Genomic DNA, 23306 nt, shown 5'->3' with positions numbered 1-23306 from the left:
CTGTGTTTACTACCAGGAACCAAACATTTGCCGCATTCCTCTGGAAAACATTGATAACTCCTAATTATTGTCAAGTTATCAGTCTCCCACCACCACCCCAAAACAGGAATCAAACTGGAGAGGAAGGTGGAGCAGCCACAGTCATTTAAAATGGATATTTACTGTACTGTCTTTTCACATTAAATATGAGGTTATGGGCTATGACAACATGGAACAGTCACACAAACAGCACCAGAGAGAGGTGCAATTGGTTCTTTAACTACATTTGTTTCTTTATTCGGTTTAAGGTCAGGGATTAGCAAGGGAAGAGGCAACAAGCAGGGCAAGAGTTTTGGTTTTGATTTACTGGCACTGTAGAGCCCTGTTCAACACACATAAAATTTTATGAGGGGTAGAGCTGGCTGGAGGGAGATGGGGGAATACTATGAACACAGACACTACAACGTTGATCTGCAGTGTGACTCTGACCTTTCAGACCAACTCACCCAAGACACCAGTTGCTTGGCTGAAAACCTTGAGGCTTCACATTTGACTCTTGTGAAAGGTGGTATTTGAACAGGGTGAAATCCATCTCTCTGAAGAGAGCCAAGACTTAGACACCACAGATGGTTCCCTAAGCCTTCAAAGTTTGAATTTAGAGTCTCAGCTTCAAACTGCTCCTCCATACAGTGGGGGTGCAATGGAAGAGAACTGCATTGTCCATGCTGTAATCATCCAGACAATGAAGAAGCGCACTGTTTGCTCTTACCATGTTTTGCACTTTATAAGCTATGTTTCCAATAGAGCACAATGCCATTAAAAAAACTCCTCCTTAATGAAATGCAGGGGATTCAGAACACCTCTCCCTATGTTTCTAAAGTTGCTCTTATGATTCAGCCCATGCCTTGCTCCTCATCCAGCTCCTCCTGCTTTGTCCCAGTGGTGTCATGTTAGATCACAGCCCCATTGGTACAGCCTGCCCTTCCCATCCTGCTCAGCTGTTAATCTGCAGACTAGCCAAGAGACCTGCCTAGCACTGCATTCTGCACGTGGACCAACACATGTATCCTCAGAGGCACGTACTTTTCTGTTTGGATCCCAACAGCTTCCAAACATACAAATCTGCTTCCTGATCCACCTGCTCTGGCATTCTGTCACTGCACACACAGACCAATCTAATCACAGTCACAGTGGGGCATGAAGCTTGTGCAGCCTTTTTGCAAAAAGAACCTACTCTCTGCTCCGTCTCATGCCATCCCATCCCCACAGAGTTCCAAGAATGTGAGTGAAAACAACTCCCTTCATCTAGCTTTTGATACTGCATGTTTTAAAAATGGAGATACAGTAAATAAATTGCTCTGAAGCATACTGGACCAATGTAACATATACTGTCTATTCTGAGAAAAAAAAAATTAATGCTTCTTATCCTCTCTGGATGTTTCCAGAAATTTTAAGATGCTGTAGTCTAGAATTCAAAGGATGTTATAGGTATCTTTAAAAAATTATTATAAATAGCAAACAAACCCTTGGTTTCACAGATAACAAAAACACTCTGATCCCATTAAAACAGATAATTGGCTCAACTCCTAAGTTTGGGTTTTTTCCTCCCAAAAGCGCAAGTTTATCCTTGAAAGTGTCTCCTGGACAGAGCAACTTTAGGCTGTTTCTCTGTGGTGCATGCTACTTCATTCCTTAAGATTCAGTGCATTTCAGTTAATTCTCTCAGGTGTTTTCCTTTTTCTTAAAAAAGAAACAATTCCTAAACATTGTTACCTGAAAAAATTCCCTAGAAGAAGGTGAGCACTACTTAAGCAGACAAGGACAGTGGAGGGGGGGCGGCAGGAGAGAGAAAGGGAGACTGAGCTGGATTTTCCCAGTGCCAGATCGCAACCTGGAGCAGAACCTCATACTGTCATTCCTTTTTATTTCCCGTTTTTCTCTTCTCTGGTGTAATAGATAATAACACAGGGAGCAGCAGGGATAATACATTCGTAGGTGGCTGCTGGATTTTCAAATGGTTTCTTACCAATATGTTCTGTGTAGGCAGAGCAGAGACCTGACACTGAGGAACTGAAAGCAGATGATGCACCCTTTTTACAGCTGGAAGCTTGCAGAGCAAAATTACTTCATGGGAAATCTTTATTAGTGAATCTTACAAGTGCAATCTTTCAAAAACGAACTGAAGATGGCTTAGGCAGCTGTCCAAGAGTGTCAGCAGATGCTTTTGGTTTTGTTGCCCAGGTGTGTTGCTAGCCTCCCATTTTTTTCCTGGTTTGCCTCGACCTCCGGGATTTCAGAATAGTGTAGTTTGCATACCATGTGTACTGTTCTGAGAGAAGAGGGACGTAGAATGCACGCAGCAGCTTTGAGGACCTGAAACCAGAAAGGAAAAACAAATCATCCTTAAAGCGCTCATTAGCCAGTATGTTCAAAACAATACAAATGAGGCTTTCCAAAAGATTTGGCCTGGTGAGTCAGTAACATGAGGAATGCTAATGGTTCAGGCATACGAAGCCCAGTCCCATTTTCTCCTTGTTGTTGGTGGGACCAAAGCTGGTTTGTGCCAGCATCACCAGTTTAAAAGCAGCAGCCTGCCCAGTTCTTCAGCATGCCTACTATCCATTCCAGTAGGATTAAGGGGGGGAGAGGGCAGGAAGGTGTTGTAATTATCAAAAGAAACTTAGATCCCGGATATCACTGTCCAAAAAGCAGACAGTACAGCCCTGTGAGCCTTTGGTATCATACAGACAGGCAGGCCTCCCATTCCTCAGGGCATGCTATGAAGGTGAAAGATAGCAAGGCTGCATTTAGCTCCTGGCATCTCCTCTTTTCTATCCAATCTTTCTGGCTGCCGATTCCTCCACGCATGTCTGAAGGGCAGACAGAAGCTTTGATGGGCACTGGCATTTTGAAGTTTTGCTCTTGTGCTGATCTTCTGTTGTGAGTATTGAATTAAAGAGGGATGGACCACTCTAAAGCCTACAAGCGGTTTGCTGCAGGCTGCCAGCATTCACTCCATGCCCTGCTAGTGCTGGGAGCTGGCATTTCACAGCACTTTGCAACAATTGGACCAATGGAGTACTCAAGCATGGAGGGTTTAATGGCTGCATCAAATTAGTACCTTTTCTTTGGCTGCTAATTGCTGGAGCTGTGCTAGCTGAGTACATTTTAAATGCATGTATTCTCTTACTGAGCAAACTAATAGTAAAATTCAAGTTTAAATGTGAAGCGGGCCAATATAATGTCCTTCAGCAGCAGCACTGAACCTTGCTAGAAGCTTCAAAAAATAGAGAAACTTCTTGAAATCAGGGCGGGGGCAGAGTCTTGCTTCCTTAGCATTTAAGCTTATCTCTATCTCTTTAAGATCAACTTGTTGGTAAACTATCAACCCTTGACAGACATAAGTCTAACTCCATTCACATAAAGCTTGGAAAAGCAACTGCAGCACTCAAATTTGATTTGTAGCCTGCTAAGTCAGGGATGGTACACAGATCCAGCATGTACTTGCTGGTCACTGCAATTCACACAGCTTTGCTGGTTACACAGCCAAGGTTCTGGACACCCAATTCAAGTCACTTTTTCAGAAGAAAGATGAATTGTGTTTTGTTTGCTTATTGTAAGGCAGCACTGGATATTTTTCAAAAATGCAGTCTAAAAAACAATGGCAGGAACTGCCACTGTGAACTACAACTCCCTGGAGGCTCCCAGGGTTCTTAGACAGCCTTACTGTAAACCATCTGAGAACAAGCAGCTCCTGATCTCCTGCAACCTGGAGCAAAAGACCATCCAGGAAAGACTGGTGATATCTACTTGCATTGGCATAGCACCACTCAGCAGCAGGGTCCTGTTACATAAGATGCCATACAAGCACAAAGCAAGGCATTTTTCAGTTGAAATATTCCCTTTTTAGACAGACAAAGTGACAGACAAAGCAGTATTCTTCCCACACTGGAGAGGGGAAACTGAGGCAGAAAGTATTGTCTACCCTGAGAGAGACTGAGCAAGTCTGAATTCCTAAAATTTACAAGTCCCACTTCTAACTGTGAGACTCTGCCTCCTTTCAACATCCAGCATCTTGTAAGCTCGCTTTTTTGCCAAGCACTCAGCTTGTGCTTTAGGATATAAAAATGCTGATTGCTTTATTTCAAAGAACAAAAAGCTCAGTGATAATACTTAAGCCTTTTACAAATTGTAAAGCACCCAGCAAAGTTCCTAAATAAAAGAATCACTGGAAATGGTTGCTCTTTGTGAATTCCTGAGGTGCTGGAATCGGGAACATGTTCAAAGCAGAATCTCTTAGTAGCAAATAACTAGGCAGAAGATGGTAATTTTGGTGTATTCTGAACAAGGAACATTTTTTGCAGCTGTCATTTCCTTGTGCCTGGAAATTGGAGGTCAGCCCTCCCTCCAGTCACTAGAAGCAAAAGCATCCCTTTGAAAACAAGTGCTTGATTTTCCTCCTCCATCTCTTGTGGCTAATGAACATCATGTCATTGCTGAACTTATTCTGGCATCTCCTCCTCTGAGCCTGACAACCCACCATTGCTACCATGGCTGCTCTCTGTGAATGGTGTGGTTTCACTTCAATTCCCTTTAGCAAAGAAAAAGAAAAGAAAGAAAAACAAGAAAAAGCAACTGTGTTCAAGCTGCTTGGGATGCTGTTTAAAACAAGGAAACTGAAAAGTAAGGTAGAGTACCAGCTTGCTGCTACATTGTAAGAAAGGGACAGAAACCAGCACAATTCCCCAGAGCTCAGGGTGTGTGCTTGGGTTAAGATGAAGTAATCTGTTGTATTAGCCTTGTGCGGTTTAGCTCAGGGACAGAGAGGAAGGCAGCACCTTCAGCTGATGGCTGAGGTCCCAAGTATACAGTCTGTAGCACTGAAAATGCTTTCCAGTCACTCAGTCCAAATGTAGAGCTGACAGCAGTCAGACAACAGCACCCAGTTCACATCCTCCCCTTGTCCTGGATGCATCTACATACTGACAGCCTGCCCAGGACAGCACTGTACAACGCAGTGGAAACCCAGTAATGGTGGGACTGATTGATTGCTGGAGCAACAGAACTAAACGCCTGTGTTTACCCTCAGTGCTGGTGCCTCTCACAGCTCTGCAGAAACACTACTATCTTGTCTGTACTTCTTCTTTATACCTTTTGTGAGAAACACTCCCTATATCTTTTACTTGTTGGTATTCTGAAATATAGGGCCAATGCAGCTCACATGGTTGTGCTCACATGGTCTTTGTGGCATATGTTCAGAATATGCAGGATTCAGCTTTGCTTTCTAGAACAAAAGGAAATTCCAGGAGCTGGTAGTAGCAAAAATCTCCTCCCAAATAAACCAGCTCAGTGTAACCATCCTGAGTTTGCAGACAGCCTGAAACAACTCTGAGCAACAAAAGCTCTCCACACGCTCTTAACTTTGCTAGCAACTCAGCCCTCATTAGCAGCAGTTTAAATGTCAATGATGTTCACTGTTTCACAGTTTATATCAGCAGTGAAACAGAGGAGAAATTACTGTTGGTAAAAAAGATCAAAAAAGGAGAGGCAGGAATGACTGATGGAAAAAAATACCAAGGGTGGAAAATGACAAGAAACACAGAGCAGAAAGATAGCTGCTCTTCCCACCAGTGGATGTGCTACATAATGCCAAGGCACTCATGACAAATAACAATACAGTGAATTGGTATATGAAGGCCACAGCTGATCTACATTCCTGTACTCCTCCCTCAAAACAAGAAGTACGTGCTCCGAGAATGGAGAGTTGTAAATCTCATATAGCCAGAGGAGACCCCAAAAGTGAAGTTCACCATGGTCTTCACGGTGAAATGATGTATTACTCAAACTGTCAAGTCCACAAAAAGTCCTTGGTTTCCACCAGGTGTTAGCTAGTCAGGCTGCTGGTGCCATAGCAAAATGACTCTTCACTCACAAGACTTATAAAGGTAAAAAGGGAACAGTTTACATTGGTTCCAATTATCCAGTCTAAGGACACAGGTTAAAAAAAGGCAACAGAAAATAAAAGAGGCATCTTAAAAATAGTAACATTTATGTGCTCAGAGAATCACGTCAGATATAAAAACATGAAACCTTGAATATGGCATGGTAAATGATAGCACCAACATATCTGTTCCACAGCTATAAGGTCAGCCTTTGTATTTGTTCAGTACCAACTTTCTCACTGAAAAGAGACTCAGACTGGACACAAGCACAAGGCTGCTCTCTCTGCTGCTGGTAACTACACAGTAGCAAAGCCCTGGATGCCTGCTTTCAGCAGCAGCCATGAGAGAACCATGGCTGCTGATGCACCAACAGCTCAGGAAGTCATGATAGAGCTTTAAATTCAGACAGGGAACCTTTACCTCCTGTCACCTCACTTTGTCAGGTTCAGCAACCTCAGACAACAGATGGTACGTGGAAGGGGTTGGGATGACAGATGACAGTGAATATATATATATAATGTTCTATTTGCATTTGCTTCTAAATTTGTCCCCCAGAGACTGTGAGTGTGTGTAGCCTTAATCAGCATAGAGCTCCCAAGCAGCATGTTGGTAGCAAGAGCAAGGCCACAATCACTCCAAGCTGGGTAGCCAAGGGTCTAGTGCAATGCTACTAGAACACTGATGCAGCAAGGCTCTTTCAGCGGTGGGCTCCAGGCCGCAGCCAGGCAACAGGCAAATTGCCCAGTTGTTGCTGTGCTCCAGACATGGGAGGTATCCCACATTCTGGGGGGGCTGAATTATTTTCCAGTTTTTTGGTTTCTAGGGGAGCGACTGCTGCAGCACCCAGAGCAACTCCCAGTTAGGACAGAGGTGCGCAGTTACCTGTACACCCAGCAAAGCTGGAACCACAGTGCTGTTTGGTGCTAAGCATATTTCTGTAAATTACCTATTGGACTTCAGAAGAAAGCAACTCAACAGTCCTGTTCTACTAATGCCAGTGGAGGCTCTTCTGGAATGGAAGCAAGGACTGTTAAGTGAAGATGTCCGAGTCCCCTCTCCTACGCTCATAGACTGACATGGAATGGAAGCAGTTAGATACATGTAGTGGTGGGAGAGTCTTCCTGACTGCATCTTGTAACCTGAATTTCTTACCCCAGTGACAGCAGAATTCAGAAAGAAGCATGAGAAGGAAGAAGAGAAGGGAATGGCAGAAAGAAGAGGCAGGAGGAAGTTGAATCTCTGCCACATGGGCAGGACCTAGTACCTTCTAGCTACAGGCATACACAGGAAGCTCATGATCAAAGCTCTCCGAAAACCCATTAACGTTTGCACTTCCTCTAGGTGTTAAATTTTGTACCAGCCATGCACCTAAGAAGTAATTTAGCTACTTGTAAAACAAAAGTAGGGAAAACATTTCATGTAACATGGAGGAAAGCACCATTAAAGGTAATGAGACAGTCTCTCTTATCAAACCAGGGTAATGATATGCTAGAACAAGGTGACCGAATCATTAATTTTGCACTAAGAATATTTTTTTTGATGGTAAACCCAAGCGTTTGGAGCAAGCAAGACAGCTCAGCCTGAAGAGCTGCAAAATATGTGCTCCTCAGTGGGGAGCTGTAATATATTTCCCCTTTTCTGTGCCAGATTTGGAGTGCTCAGCCAATATAGAATTAAATGGACCTGGACAAAGCAGCTTCCTGAGGAGCATAATTAGCTGGTGGCTTGGAGTACTCTCTAATTCAATTAGCAGCACCATTTATCAGAGCCAGCTGAGATTTACATTTGCACTTGCTGACGTCAATGTGAGACTCGCAGTGAGTCCCAGCAGCCTCCAGTTCCGCAGGCGGGACTTGCACTGCTGGGGTCATTTTTCATTTATTTTCAAAGAACAAGAGCTGGAGTTTGGTTTAGGTGGGGAGGTGTTTCATGGGGTTTTTTTTCCCCAAAATGCTCCTTGCTCTGCAGCCACTTGAGCTGCAGACCTGAAATCTACACTGGCAGCTTCCCTTGCAGCTCAGTTCAAAGTGACACTTCTTCTGTTCCTCCTTCCCTTTTATAAAAAAAGCTGCATTTTCATAGTGTTTTTACACTTACTTCAGAGGTAGCAGGGGACATTTCCAAATCATTGTGTGGAAGCAGGTGCTGGATTTGAGAGATGCGTCATTCTGCTGAGCTGGGGAGCTCAGAAATGCGAGCAGCCTGGATCATTATAGGAGTTCTTGATGCATCTTCACTGACTCTACCCACAGACCTGTGTGTCTTACCCTGGGAATAACTCTCCCCACAGATCTACTAACTCGGGGATCCTTCCAGCTTACCCATTTCTAGCACCTAATATGCTGCTACAACTGTGTAACCACTCCTCTCCGGCAGCTAAACTCCCCAGAATGATCAATTTCTCAACTCTAAGAGAGACAGCCCTGCCTAGATTTGTTGTCTCAAATTAAAACGAAACAAAAACACAGAAGTGTTTTTGCTGGGATTTCCACCTTCTCCGCTATCAGGCCTGCCAACAACTTTCTGGACTATAGAAGTACTTGTTGCATCCCTGAAACAGTCTCAGGGTATACCCAATGTCCTCAGAGAATCTTCCAGCTGGATGGAGTGGCAACTCTCAGTGTCCTCCCTCTGAGGCTCTGCAGTGCCCACTCTAGTGGGCTTGGTACTCTACAGACTGGGATAAGGACAGAAGCAAGCAAAGCAAGGGCTGACTAGCAGCAAGGGAGACTGCTGCAGCCACAGACAGAAAGACACACCAGTAGTACTTGCTTTGCAAATGAGGTTTTCCAATCTCAACAAAAGGACAATAGCTAATGCCTGAGTCTGCAGGGTAAGACAGACCCTCGTATCTCATTCAGTTGCTAGACAGAACTGCAACTGCCACTAGCTAACTCATCTGTCGGCTGCCAATCTACTGCAAAATTTGTGTCATTTCCCCTTTTGAGAATTGCTTGAGCCCCATTATTTTATGCAAGTTACAACTCAATCACACTCAGGGAAAAAAAACAAAGCAAACAACGGTGTCTTATTTTAGAAGTGCTACGACACATTCAGAGCAAGGAGCTCAACAGACTGATTATGAACATTTGCCATGGGAAACCTTTATATGGATGCTGCAGCAAAATTCCAATACTCGGATGCAAAACAATGCAAAGGGATTTACCTGCCACCGCTATTATGAAGTTGAAGCTTCTCACTCTTTTATTCATTGCCAGCAAACTCCTGGAGATAAGTGGGGAGCTAACAAACTTTTGGTCCAAATGCGAAACTGCAACACAGGGAGGGTTTAAGATACGTGGACAAAGTCTTGGGAGCACCAAGTTCCAGCTGAGCTCCTTAATCACTCATCCACCCTACCTCTTCTCCAAGGGCCAAATTACAGAAAGGAATTAAAAATATATGACAAAAAATTATGAAGCAGGCAATCCAAAAAGAGCCTTTCTGAAATTTTTCTTGCTCATGCTGTTGTGGATGGGCTGGCAAAAGGGGCCTTGACCTTGTCGGTAGTATCCAATTTTAAATGTGATACCTTTAAGTGACACACTGGCTAAAAACAGGCCATATCAGACCTTGCATGGTTTGTTCTTACTGCTCTTCACTACCATTAATTGTTTTGGGAAGCTGTGCCCACTGCTACACATTTGCCCTGCTAGGCAGGCCATGGTTCCTGGCTTACTGTTCTTCAGGGGTAACAGAGAATCTGTCAGACAAGCAGGGTGACAAGATGGGGAGACACTGCTGGTTCTCTCATCCCTCAGTATCAGTGATACCCCCCAGGTAAGCACATGCCCTTCTAGTCCTTCACCAGCACTGTGCACTCGAGCTGCCCCACCTGCAGACTGCTGAAGGTCTGCTGAAGGGACAGAGCCCAGCGCTCCAAGCTGCGGGAGCTCTGGAGGTACTAACAACAGGGATGGAAATCAGACCTGCTGCTATGGCAACCTGGCCTCCTCCACTGGTGAAGGCACCACACCTCCCCTCTGCTCCAGCTGTGAGGCGTTGATAAGGAACAGCATGGAGAATTTCCACGCAGCACAAGAACAGGAGCGGAGGAGGCTGACAGGCGACACCAGCAGGGCTAAGGATCTGACTGCCTGATCTCCTCTTGGAACATGCTCTGCAAACCCTCTTCTATTCCAGTCTCCCACTAATGCAACAGCATCTTTCATTAAGGAGGACACAGCAGCCAGAAAGATCCCCTCCCTCCCCATCACTTTAGATGATCTGTTCTAAGGTCTTGGTGATTGCTTAGCCAGAGAGTATGCTCCCCTTTCCCCAACCCCAGTATTCTGCCTTTACATCTCATCGTTACCAGTGTCAGTATGCTCTGAAGTTTCAGGATCTCTCTGTGACTCTCAGCTTCTCACAACAAGCTGCTGCTCCATGGTGAGATGCTACCTTTGCTACAACAAGCCAAGCCATTACTTCCAGTGGTAACAGCCACATGCACTTTCCTTTCACAAGCCAGACATGAAGGACCACACACAGAAATCGACATCCCTGTACTGAGTGGGTTACCGGAGTTTGGCTGCAGGCTTGCAAGATACTTAGCCAACAAGAAACATACAGCTTGGGAATCTAGCTGGAGTTTACATGATCTAAATGCAACACACAGTATCATATATCAAATTAAAATGAATGCACGGGTTTTCACTGCCAAACTTGGGAATAAGTTACCAGCCTCAGTCTGGCAGGAAGTACTTTGACAGCATTTCCCCTAGAAGCACAGAGCTGCTACACCACATCTACCTATGTATTCAGCCAAATTCCTGAGAAACCAGCCAGATATTTATGCTTGGCAGGATGCAGCGGTTTAGCTGTAAATAGGGAAATTCCTTAATCCTACCAATTTCCCCTAATAAGAAGGAGGGGGGGAAAGAAGAAAGAAAAATATCATAGAGTGACTCATACAGAAACAGCATTAAAGCAGTGAAGAGAGTGACAAGGACTCAGCTCAGTACTGAGCTATGCGTTTGGCTCTAGCTTAGCTCCTTGCACTGATTCCAGTCAGCATTGCAGGCTGCAGTAGGGTCAGGATTGAGATGGTATCAGATGTACACACATCTTACAGGAAAAATCCCCAGCCAAGTTAGCAATGAACAAAAAAGCCTGGGTGAAAGTGGAGGATTCGAAACACTTGTGTCCTGTGGTAAGGCCTACAGTGGTAGACTCAACTCTCTCCCCACAAAAAGAGCAGATACACTGTGCTGTTGCTTCCAGACAAATGCTGTTTTTTATTCAGCAGGGCACAGCCTCTAAGGGGATACGAAATCGGTACAGAAGAGAGAGCAGTGATATGTCTCTCGTGAGCTTTAATCAAAAGCTCAGAGGCTATGGGTGGGGGCTGAAAGTACAATAATCCAAAAAGCCCCATGAGACAGACCAACTCCTTCTCTACCAACCATCAGCTAAGTACAGGAAAAATGAGCAAAAGTGGAAAGAAGCCATGGAGAATCCAGGACATTCTGGAGAAGTCTGTGAGATGTACAGCCATAGCAGAATAATTCACTTTGCTTTCATTAGGCAGGCTAGCATCTCTGCGACAGGCAGCCGCTACCTCTGAAAGCTCCCCTAGCAAATTACATCCCCATGTTAACCCAAGGTGTCTTAAAGGCTCATTTGGACCTGACTCAGTGCCTCTGAATGACTTCAAAGGATTTTAGATCAGATCCAAACAATCAAAGCTGGGCTGTTCAGCAGAGGATAGCAAGATAAACCAGCTTTAAAAACACATGAACATGTCTTCAAAGCAGAGATGCACATTCAGGGGTATATGCTCTGCACAAGGAGTCCTCTGCAAAACTCTTATGCAGATGCTTCTATTGCCTCATTAATAAGACTCATTGGCCATCTTATTCTCCCTTCCTAAAGTCCTGCCCAAATGTAACAGCAGGTCTCTCGGAAAACATAGTTCATGAAAAACCTTGCCAAGAAAACTTGTTTGTGTCAGCAAGCTGGGAACATTAGAGCACTCCCGGGAGCTGCTCTAACATTATCACTCTTTCTCACTGTTCAGCTGCTTTTACCAGCCCCCCTCCCTGGAGGGTCCTATTACTAGGAAATAATAAGGTCTCACATAGAAAATAGGAGGGCACTGAACTCTGTATTAGTTTTTTACAGGGATTTTTCCAGTCAGCCTCTCTGTCCTGTTACGACAGCTACATGACCAGAGCTTTAAATGACTAAATAACTGTCCCCTTACAGCTGAGGGTCTCTGTATTTGCAGGAATGTATTAACAACATTCCCAGTTTGACAACGTTGATTCCAGCCCGTTAGCCTGGAGGAGAGCAATTTCAATCTCTGCCTCTCACAGAAATTCCTGTTCAGACACGCAAGCAAGTTGTTCAGTGAGCAGCAGAACTAATGAAGAACGGATTCTAACACAGGTCTCTTCCATGGATTCTCTGATGCCTAATAAAGGTGTGACCTTGCTGACTTTTCACTCCATGAGACTGCCTCCTCGCTCTGTCTGCCTCCTCTCGTTCATAAAATTTGTAAGAGCTCATGCTCTTTGAGACTGACTTACACCCGTCTTGAATTCAGCTGAAACAAGACAGCAGATTCAAAAGTCTGTTGGGAGGAGATGACATACCTCATTTCTTCAGAAAGCAAAAAAAAAACATTACTTCAGCAAGAAGTGCACAGGGAGGATTCTTTTTTAAAATAATCCTTCTTACCATCCTTCTCAGCTAGCTTCACCCTCTAAAGCAACCTAGGTCATAAATATTGCAAGTACAAGTTTGACAAAGGTTCCACTGTAGCCAGCAAGCTGCCTTTACCGGAAACTGGATTTCAAGCTAGCATTTGCCCATGTATCTTTCCTCCCTGTATACCGCTACTTTTGCAAGAGGATAATTGAACAGAATTAGTTCACAGATCTGCCAGCCTTTCTCCCTCCCTCTCAAATGTGTAAAGCATACCTGGAAGCATCTAGGAATGGCTTGTAGGCAATGGTTACCCACTTTTCTTTGTTGGAGGAATACCTTGGCTCCCTTGGGGTTTCAGCTGCTGTATCCAAGTCCACCAGATAGTGGCATTTGGAAATGTCAATCTGCAGAAAGAAAGACATTCTTGTGGTTTTTTTCCTGTAGGCTTCTGGTTGTGTGTGTTCATTTATACAGGCTGTTACTTATCAATGAGAAGGGGGTTAAATTTCTAGCAACAGGTGACATGCTTCATGCAGGATACATCGTAAAATATTTTGAATGTTTTCAAGTAAAACCTTTATGGAGGAATACAAGCTATCACTACTGCTCTGGTCATAGGAGAAGAGTCCTAGGGTCCCTCTCTGAGGAAGTACCACTGCCAGCTCTCTTACTGAGGAACTGTCAAGTCACAGAGAGGAATTTGAGGCGGCAGAACCAATTCTGTTGACGTTTTTCCTGGTGGTTGTTTAACTAGCTATTAAAGACTTGCTACAATGCTGACTCCACAAGCTCCCCAGGCAAAAGACTTCACTATCTTCAGCGTTAGGAAGGTTTCCTGGTGTCTACACTGAATCTTTTTCTGTCTCAGTTCATGCCTGTTCCTACTTGTTTTACATCATGAACAAGGAAAACATCATTTTCTTCGTGATAGTTTTTACATACTAGAGTTCTGTTATCTGAAAATGGCTCTTGTCTTCTCTACAACCCTATTTTACTCTATAGTCATGTTTTCTACCCCTGTGATCATTCTTGTGGGTCTTCAATTAGTCACATCTATCCTGAATGCAGTGCCGAAATCAGGATGTAGCAGTTTAATGAAGGACTTCCTAATGCAGAGCAGCAAAGCAACAGTTGCACAATATGCTCCTGTGCATATAGCCCTCTATGTGGCTCATCTCTTTATACAGCAGCATGGCATTACTAAGTTGTATTCATCCAGTGACTCGCTGCATCCCTGGATCCTTTCCTGAAGGACTTGTGCCTAACTGGCTGGTCTTCAACCTACGGGTATTCACCTTATTATTTCTGTCTAGTGCACTGTCCATAGTAAATGTCATCCTTTTTTTTTTTCAGATCCTCTCTCCAGTTTGTCAAAATCACTTTGAATTCTAATTATCTACTTTCTCCCACATCATTTGTTATTTAATAAGCCTATTGCTTATTCCTCCTTCCCCCCCTGCAAATCATTGATAAAAACTCTGAAAAGGACAGACCTTTGCAGTTTCTAGTACATACCCTCATTTTAAGTGCTCTGCGGATAACTACTCCTATCACTACTGTAACAGCAATTAATGAATTCTGCTCCAAAGTGCATGCACAACAGTGAGAAGGGTACCTTATGTTAAGGCACATCCAGAGGAATATTTCTGTAGACCAGAAGAATAATAAACATCGATGCTGGGAAGTGTACCAACTCAGCACTCGTTTGTCATGATCATGAACTGTTTGTAATGTATAAACATCCAAAGACACTGCCAATTAACACCTTGTATAGGTGCTGCCCTACACCTAAAGAATGTACAGTCAAGTTCACACAATAAAGGCTTGACCCACTGCCCAAGAAAGACAACAAAGTACATGCTAGATCAGGCTGAGGGAAGCCAGTGCCTCACACTCCCCTGTTTATCCTCATGTAAGAAACAGTGTATCTGCCAACTTTCTGCAGAAGAAATCCCATCACTCACTTAATTTTTCATGCCTTCTTTGGAAGTGCTTTTACAATCAGTTGCACACAATTCCAGCACATTTGGCTCGGAACACATACAGACCAATACAGGTTACCCACAAGGATCACACAAGCTCCACAACCTGTTAATTCTGCAAGCCTCATGGTACCGGTCTTGTCATCTCATGGCAGGGCTTAAGCAGAATCATGGAAAACAGTAAGCAGTTCCAGTAGAGTAAGCTTGTTGTCTGGCACAAATTATGGTGGGCTTTGTGCATGAATAACCTGTCCTGTAACACTGATGACCCTCACTGCCTCACTTGCAGCAGATGGACATCACATTGCACCTCTCAGACCATGTGGACTTGGTATCAGCACATGCCTTTATCAGCTGCCTATGACACAAGTTAACTGCTCTGCCCTGACCAAAATGTTTGGCGACACCCTGCCAAATTACGAAAATGCATTCAAGGAAGCAACATCACAGAAATTAATTATGTGTGCGACCTCCCAGTTAAATGAGCTACGGGCAATGTCCTCAGGAGCCTCACATTATGCAACCTTCTCCTTCCTGCTGGGGAGAGTGCTCTTGGATATGAACAGGCTGTACTATTCATTTATATGAATATCCTGTGTCTTTTCTGGCTAACAGCCCCCACCTCCTACCTTCTTCTCCCCACTCTTCACAGGTACCCCTACAGATGTGCCCTTGAGCTGCTGAGGAATAAAAACTCTGCCAAGACAAATGTGAAATGTCAGCTACAAAGAAGACTTGAGTTCCTACCAGGACAAATTTCTTTTTAATAATAACCATCAGATGTGCGATAAGTTTCATACAAGGTAGCCCAACAAGAGGCTACATTGTGCAGAAACCTCTGCATTGAGCATAAGAGATCTAGAGGAGAGGACAGGTTACAAATAAGGGCTGATGTCCTCCTGTTGAAGATCTAATTGTCTTTAAGTGATCTAAGTCACATTTTCAAAAGTGAAATAATCCCAAGCCTAATGCCATGTTTAAATTGTAACAGGGCAGCTATATCATTACAACACACCAGAAAAATGAGCCCCTCATGGATGCAGTGTACAGCAACAAGGTGAGCTTTTGCTGGCACATTGATTCTCAGCCACTGAAGCAAAGCAAGTTCTACCAGTTATCGCCTCTGTACTTCAGTATTTTGCTGACACTAGGTTTTGTCAGCCAAGGGTCACACTTTTTCACATCTGGCACTGGCTGAGTTTTCTGGCAAAAGCCTGCAGTAGTGACCTGAGAGGCACTAGAAGTCAACAGGACTGATGCTTGCAACTATCTTACGCTCTTGTGCCACTTCCAATCAGATTAATCTGAAAGTTCTATCTCCAGTATTTCTTTCTGCGAACTGAGAACGCACAGAATTCTTGGATGCTATTTCTGGCTCTGTTGGTCTGCAAGCCATCCTTGTGGCACTCCAGTATTCCCAACTGCTGAAGGGGACTAACGATTCCCACTTCTGCCTCTGATATATTATTAAGCATTGTATATTAAAATGTAGTACAGTATTTTGAAATTTCTGAGAAAAGACACCAGTGAAGTACAGTACATCCTAGTAATTATTGGTGGTTTCCTTTAATAATCTAGATGTTTTGATTTGGGAGACATCAGGGAACTAGAATACATGTATTGAGATGTAAAAAAATGACATGACTAGAGTCTTTCCTCAGGTTAAGTGGAACAGAAGACAGGGCATAACTTCTGATAAATAAATATTTGCAAATTGTAACATGAGTCTCATTAGTTGTGCAGGTGTTTCACCCAGGTGGAATACAAGGGAGAAAGGAAAGAGACTTAACATGGGAATTTAGGAAAAATACCAAGTTTTCAACTGTGATATCTCAGTTTACAGCTGCCACCAATCCCTGCATCCAGCAGGACAGGGTTATCAGAGTGCCGGGACACTTTGTGCCATCTAATCCTAGCCCTATTAGATCAGCAAACACCAAGGAAACTGGCAAGCAAATAAAAGGTCCAGCCTGATCCTCCCAAACACCCTGCTGCTGCCAAGCCTGTTTGAATTCCCAACTGCATGAACAGGAGGACAGCTACGTGCTTCTAACATGCTTCCTTCCCACTACCAGCTATAAACAAGGACACCTTCCACTGAGCAGTCCACTGCACTTTCAGGAAAGAAATTAATGAGGAGGCTAAGTGACCTGTAAGGAAATTTTTGTGCTAGGGTAAGAACTTCCATCATGCGTCTTGGTGTAAACTGGTTACAAGTTTTTTCTGAAGACAGCAACAAAAACAGATCATTGTGCTGAATTATTGTCTGGAAACAGGGTCCATGGCCCCAGCATCACACAGCATCATAATCAGATCCTGTCAACAGTGCACACACAAAAAAATTGTCTCTCAGCTCTTGGTCCTTGTTCATTCCTCAGGGGCTCTGAACAGAATGTACGTTGCAACAAGCTTCTCAATGCACAGGCTATGGAGGAGTTCTTGCTAGGTCAGATCATCACTGACCTTTGTAAAATGACAGACCCCTCCAGATTTATTTCTTTTTTTTGCAGTCAGGGCAACAGGTGCTGGAAGGGAAAGACTAAGGACCTTATCAGGAGGAGGACTCACATTAATGTTAGGTGCCTGATGGAAGGAACGTGATCAAGTTTGGGGAGCAACAAGTCCTGGTCCATTTGGTTTCACTGACTTTTACATGGAGGGCCCATGACCTTCATGAGAGATCTATATGCACTCCTTAGGAGGCCAGGTCTCCCAAGTGGCAGTTTTCCCTTTAATTAACAATGGCAGAACACAACATACAAAGTTGTGTCTTGTTGATTGCACAACAGTGTGTACCTCTCATCAAGTCAGAAAAAAAGGGTAATGTGTGATGACCAGGTGTTTCAATGAAGAAACAAATTTCCTTAGAGTCACTGCACAAGTTTGACACATTGAAAAGGTGAAGAAAAAGGCAGGGCAGCTATAGCTGGATTAGTCAAATGAAAAGCTAAGGCCCCTTAAGCCAGGTTTGCAAAGACCTCTACCCATCAGTTATCTTAAATGCAGGCAGCTGAGGTTCTCCAGGATGACTATGTCTTATTCTGTCTTACTCCCTCAAACTCTTCCTTGAGGTATCCCACATTTCAGTTTGCTCTCCCACAAAATTTTATTGCAAACTTCCTCGGACATGCTTCAGTTCACTTTTCTGAAGCACCTTTGGGGTTTATTGTAACAATTTAGGCTGAAAACAATTTAATTAGGTGGATGCCAGACAGCTCCGTGGCATCACAACTGAGTGGCAAATGAAATTACACCATGGGAAACTCTGCTGAGGAGAATGTTGAATCCACTTCTTGCACTGTATGAGAAGAACATTCCAGGCCCTGAGAGAGGTTCTGGCTCATTAGCAAAAAGACTCCCAAACCACTAACCAAGTTTTTCTGTAAGTGATGTAGAATCATTCAGAGAAAGACAAGTTACTGCCTCAAGCAGTAAGACTAATCTCACTTCTCTCATTCTAAATGCTCCCCTAAAAGGGCTGGCACTTCCAATGCATATGAATTATCTGCCAGGTGAAAGACAGATTTCCCTTCTACCATTCCAAGTAGAGCACAGTGTGTTCTTACAAGTTACACCAAAGCTAAGGATAATATTCATCCTGGTCAGAGGGCCAAAACGGCACCTATGCATTTATTTGGGGATTTACACAAGACTTTGGTGGTGTACAGAATTTGAAATGTTTCTTTGTAGAAAGAAGTCAGTCTTAGTGAACGGAGCTGCAAGGAGTTTCCAAACTACATCCTATCCTCTTCTGTTCTCCTTTCCTTTTCCTCCTCCCACTCTTTTTTTATTTGATGCAACTGCTATGCTAAGTGGTGGAGAACTACATTTGATCCCATCCTGAATAACAGGAGTGGGCATGGTATAGTACAGAGATGGACCTAAGGGCACAGCCTGCTGCTGTACTGCTGCAGCCACATGTCGCTCACTGGTGCCTGGATGGATGTTACACACAGATGTGTAACAGCTTGGCCACACAGAGCACAACAGGAGTTTTTCTGGTTTACCACAGATAAAGTTCAACTGTTTTGAGCAAAATCAGAGATGTTTTACTGATCACTCAAATGCATATTTCAAAAATGAGACCAAGCTTCAGGTGGTTCCTACGGTTCAAAACAGAGCTAAAGGGAATTGGAAAAGAAGTGAAAATAAAGTGGTTAAAAAAAAACTTCCTCAGAAGTCAGGAGTTTTTAACAGTTTCAGCTTTTAGGCCTAATCTACTGTTCCTGCTTGGATACATCTTTGTAAGAGATAATACTCCTTATCTCTTTCTTAGCAGTTTCAGAGACAAATGCATCTCCCCAGTAGGACAAGTACAAGTTAAGTGCTGTTCAACATGATTAAGGAAGGAAGAATTGCAAAACAAGAAGATCAAATCACTCTTTTCCCCAGTGTCTCATAGCAACAGAAACACTGAGATTTACTCTTCAATTTTCAAGCAGAGCAGTAATAGATTCTTACACTTGAAACAGAGAGATAGGTCCCACTTCTGCAGCCATTAATTGCCGCGGCTCAATCTGCCGCAGCATTAATCTGCTGCCCGTGGCTCAGATAATCCTTTTGAACCATTTGTTTTCTCCTCTTTAAATGACCAACAAACTGATGCTATTTAGATTTATTCACTATGATGGTCCTTTTTCAGTGCTTGCTAACTTTTTTTTTTTTTTTTTAAATCTGGGTATGCTTGCATTCATAAGCTCACTAAACTTGAGAAAAGATCTTGTTCTCTTGGTGTTATTAGCAGGTCAGAAGTAAAAGTTTTAAAACCCCATTTAAAATTCACATTTAGTAGCTAATTTCTAATGTCCTAGGCCCTTTTGCTTGCATGAGAAATAACAAAATTGTAGGGTGACATTAAGAAATAACCATGAAACAAAAGTGTGTTTTGCTCCATTAGTCACAGGCTGTGCACCAGCCAGCTGTGTGTGCTAAAAATATGCCACAGTTAAAGATTTTGTAAATTAAATGCACTGCAGCAGACAGCTTCTCTCAGGTGGGAACACGCCTCCTTCCCATTTCCAGTAGCTACATAATGAGGCTTAAAATAAGAGAGCTTTAACCCAGAAGATTGATCCCTACTTTTACCCACACAGTTTGCTCCTGTGTTATAGTACTGCCTTCCATCCACTTCTGTGAGCTGATCACAAGTGCTTGTACAAAGTCTAACAGGCCAAAGTCATGAGCCACATAAACAAGCATACGTCTGCTGTCTTCAGCCCGGACAGACCCACTTGTGTAAACCAGAGACCTGGTCCATCACATGTGAGCGCTTCCTATATACTGATGGACATACCAAAGCTATCCTCCAAGGTGCTAAGAGAGAATGAAGAAAGGACTATGCATTTCTTGGCAGTTCCTCTCATTCAACCCTTAGGACAAAAAATAAAGGATGACTAAGTAGCTAGTGCACTGCAAAGAATATTTAGTGCACTGCTAAGATTTAACCTGCTAAATAATTTTAGAGAAGTTACCTGACCATAATTTTAAAATATTCATATGTGTGCACTGTTTTTGTTTAGGTAATACAATACAACCAGGAAAAGTAACAAATTAATAATACCAGTATACATTATCTTAACAGATTCCGATTGAAATCACTGACACAATTGTTTCAGTGAAGTTCCAAATTAAGTTCCTCCTCCTCAGTTGCAAATATGATGAATACATTTATATTTAAAAAGAAAGGAATGTACAAAGGAAAATTTCAATCCCTGCTCAGTGACAAACATTTTCTGTGGGGGATTTCAAGCTACTCATTTAGTTCACTTTCCTGTGATCGCAGTAACACGTTATACTAAACCCCAAATCGTAATAACTAGGAATCATTACTTCTGCTTCTTTTTTTATTATTATGTCTTTAATTGAAAAATAGGCAGATGAAATGCAAACAGAAACAACTCACATAAATGGGGAAACTTCCAAGTGCTGCAGAGAGCCCAGTTTCGTTCTGTAACTTGTACGGTCCCCAGGAAACAAAATGGGGAGACCCAATCATAGGCATTATATTAATACAAATTATACAGTAAGGTAAGGAAAAGAAAACAGGAATATAATCCTTACATATCGAGATGGCTCTTCCTTGTTTTGGTCGTTCATGTCAGTGGGAATGATCCGTGTGGCCATTGGTCCTTTGGCAAATGGTTTTGGTAACTGGCCCCTGAATTCTGACGGGATAAACTGGAGCTGCCAACTGCAGAAAACAGTGTCAGAAAGCCCAGGAGGAAAATGCAGGAGCTAGTAACATTTTGTGTGGAGAAAACCAAAAGCATAACCAAGGACATTTCATTCCTGAGGGTAGACAGCCCTGCTAGAGGAACAGTCACGCTACAAATTTTCAGTAGTTTGTGGACAACATAATCTGCTGACAACAAACTTCGGAATCCTTTGTTTTGGATATGCTGGTGTCAACAGAGATACAAGGTCTTGAAGGCTACTCCCGTAAATACTTCTTATGAGAAGTGCCCCTCCTTATGAATCTCACCAAGTTGTACCTTTTACATTAAACAACTTACTTATCTGGCAGGAGAAAGCTGCTTGGAAATCTGTGCCACTCCTTTCCCACGCAGACATTAACTGGTCTCCCCTCTGGCACAGTGTGAATACTTGGGTCAGTAGCAATCCTGTGAAATTCTGGGTACAGGTCCAGGGGCCCGTGGTAGCCTATGGAAGGCAGAAAGTTGTAAATAAGGCTAAAGAAATAGGTGATATTTACATGACTACTTTTGAAAGACTACGAAAAATTGTTCATATATAACTTTTTAACTGATAACTTCTTGAATAAAGGAATTGGGCTATGCTAAAAAGTGGCTGGATTACAAAGCTCCCCCTCCTTTTAAAAGGGCTTGTACCCTACGACCTTTATTCACATTCTCCTGTCCTGACTGCCGATGGCTACCATCAAGCAAAAAAATATTGATGAGGTTGGAAGGTTCACTGCATCGCTCTGATTCAAGAAAGTACTTAAAGACCATATCTAATCCATCTCCATTAAGGACACATGCACCTAATTACAAGTTTTACATGGGAAAATGCTTTTTCAAGTGGGATCATATGTTTGAAAGTTAAAGTATCTGCTTTAATACTAGCCTGGGTACAGGTTTTATATCAGTATAGTTGTACTGGCTGAAGGTGAAGGGCAGCACATTTTTAACTGATATAATTCTAGTGATACATTCATACATACATAGATTGATTCATGATACATTCATGATACATTCATGAATACATATATACGTTCATACATACATGTATGAATGTGCTCACACACACGTATAATCATTCATTAATGGTGACCATTAGAACTTATTTCTTTCCCTGCAACAATGACATCCAAACTTTTGAGGCTCCTTATTTCTACTATGCTGCTATAGTCAAAGCAGCAAAACTTTGGCAGGCCTTAAGACCAATAGCCAGGAAAGCACAGAACAAGTCTAAAATACCAACCTCTGAATAAGGCAACAGAGCGTGACAATGACAAAAGGCCAAAGAGAAAGACAGTCCCCAGAGCCAGCCAGTTGGAGGAGACTGTGTAGTGTTCCAGACGGTAGCGCTGGAATATGAAGTGGTAACATTTCTGAGGAAAGATTAAAAAAAAAGACAATATAAAATTACTCAAACTCTGACACGTTTAGCAAAATTCTGTTTTTCATAGGACCTTACAGCAGTGCCTGTATCTCCCACCAGATCTTTGGTCTTCATTTTTTCATTCAGACCATAAAATATGCACAGAAACTCACATGGTTCAGTCACATTTCTTAACTGATAATCTAGGGTATTTAAAGACGTTTTCAGCTCTTTTCCCTAGGAAGGCCTCTAGTCAAGCTGTAAAGTGATCTCTACCAGGGCTCTAGCTTGGTTGTTCCCAGGTGAACCAGCAGTAAATGTCCCTTTCAGACACTTCTGTCAACTTCCCTGCACAGACAGACCTCATTTTCAATGCTGGAGTGACTTGCTCGCTAACAGAAGTTTCATGACCCAGATTCACTGAGTGACCTATGGTTGTTTACCCTGTCTGCACAAACTACAGCTTTGAAGTGGATAAAAGAACGCACGGCACATTCTGCATCCACCTTTAAACACAAGCCACTCTGAAATTGTTAAAAGAAAAGCCCTTTAGGTTTTTCTAATTTAAAAGCCTTTCTGGGAATACCCAGGAGGAACTACATCCAATACTTGGCTTGGTCCCTCCCTCCTGCTCTGCCTTTCTGCAGGAGTGATTATTCACTTCCTATCCTAATCTGGTTTCTGTTCCTCTTGTCTTGTTTGCATTTTTCTCATAACAGCCAGATCCACGTGGTTTGGAGGAGTAGACTCTGACAAGCTTGTACTACTAGTGGGCAATCAGTTCTAAATTCTCAGCTGGATGCTGAATACTGGACAAAATGTCATCAAACAGTGTTAAAATATGCAGGACAGAAATATACACTAGATTTTCCTAAAGCCATATTTGGCAAAGGTCCTAAACCATTGCCCTCTGATGAATGGTCTGACAGCACATAGCAATTCTCAGTCAGAACCATAAAACTGCTGACATTACAGAGCTTGATCCTGTACGAACGCAAGGACTGAAACTCATCTGAGGTGCTCCAGCTTAGCACTGCAAAGCATCAGCAGTGATGGGAGATCAACAGTCAGAATAGCAACTGACCAGGGGAAGAATGAGAGTGATTTGAGGGGTGCAGGCAATGCTGGTGGGGAGCCCAGGACAGGAACAGCCAGCAGTGGTGCATAGCAGGACAGAGGAGTAATAGCA

At 43.0% G+C, this 23306-nt stretch overlaps 1 protein-coding gene across 1 annotated transcript in view; it reads right to left on the bottom strand.

Moving 5' to 3' along the window:
* Window positions 1–2103: 2103 nt before the first annotated feature.
* ALG9 (ALG9, alpha-1,2-mannosyltransferase) overlaps window positions 2104–23306 on the bottom strand; it is a 33774-nt gene continuing 12571 nt past the window's right edge. Inside the window, exons 10-13 of the mRNA XM_009329541.1 lie at window positions 21998–22127; window positions 21067–21214; window positions 20615–20744; window positions 2104–2352 (exon numbers count right to left, since the gene is read on the bottom strand). Of these exons, the coding sequence (XP_009327816.1) occupies window positions 2191–2352; window positions 20615–20744; window positions 21067–21214; window positions 21998–22127 (570 nt within the window). The 3' untranslated portion in view covers window positions 2104–2190. The remainder of the gene's footprint in view (window positions 2353–20614; window positions 20745–21066; window positions 21215–21997; window positions 22128–23306) is intronic.

The sequence above is a fragment of the Pygoscelis adeliae genome, unplaced genomic scaffold (genome assembly GCF_000699105.1).
Source record: "Pygoscelis adeliae isolate BGI_AS28 unplaced genomic scaffold, ASM69910v1 Scaffold268, whole genome shotgun sequence".
Lineage (NCBI taxonomy): Eukaryota > Metazoa > Chordata > Aves > Sphenisciformes > Spheniscidae > Pygoscelis > Pygoscelis adeliae.
Note: the sequence above shows the minus strand (reverse complement) of the source record. Positions and strands in the feature narration are given on the sequence as shown.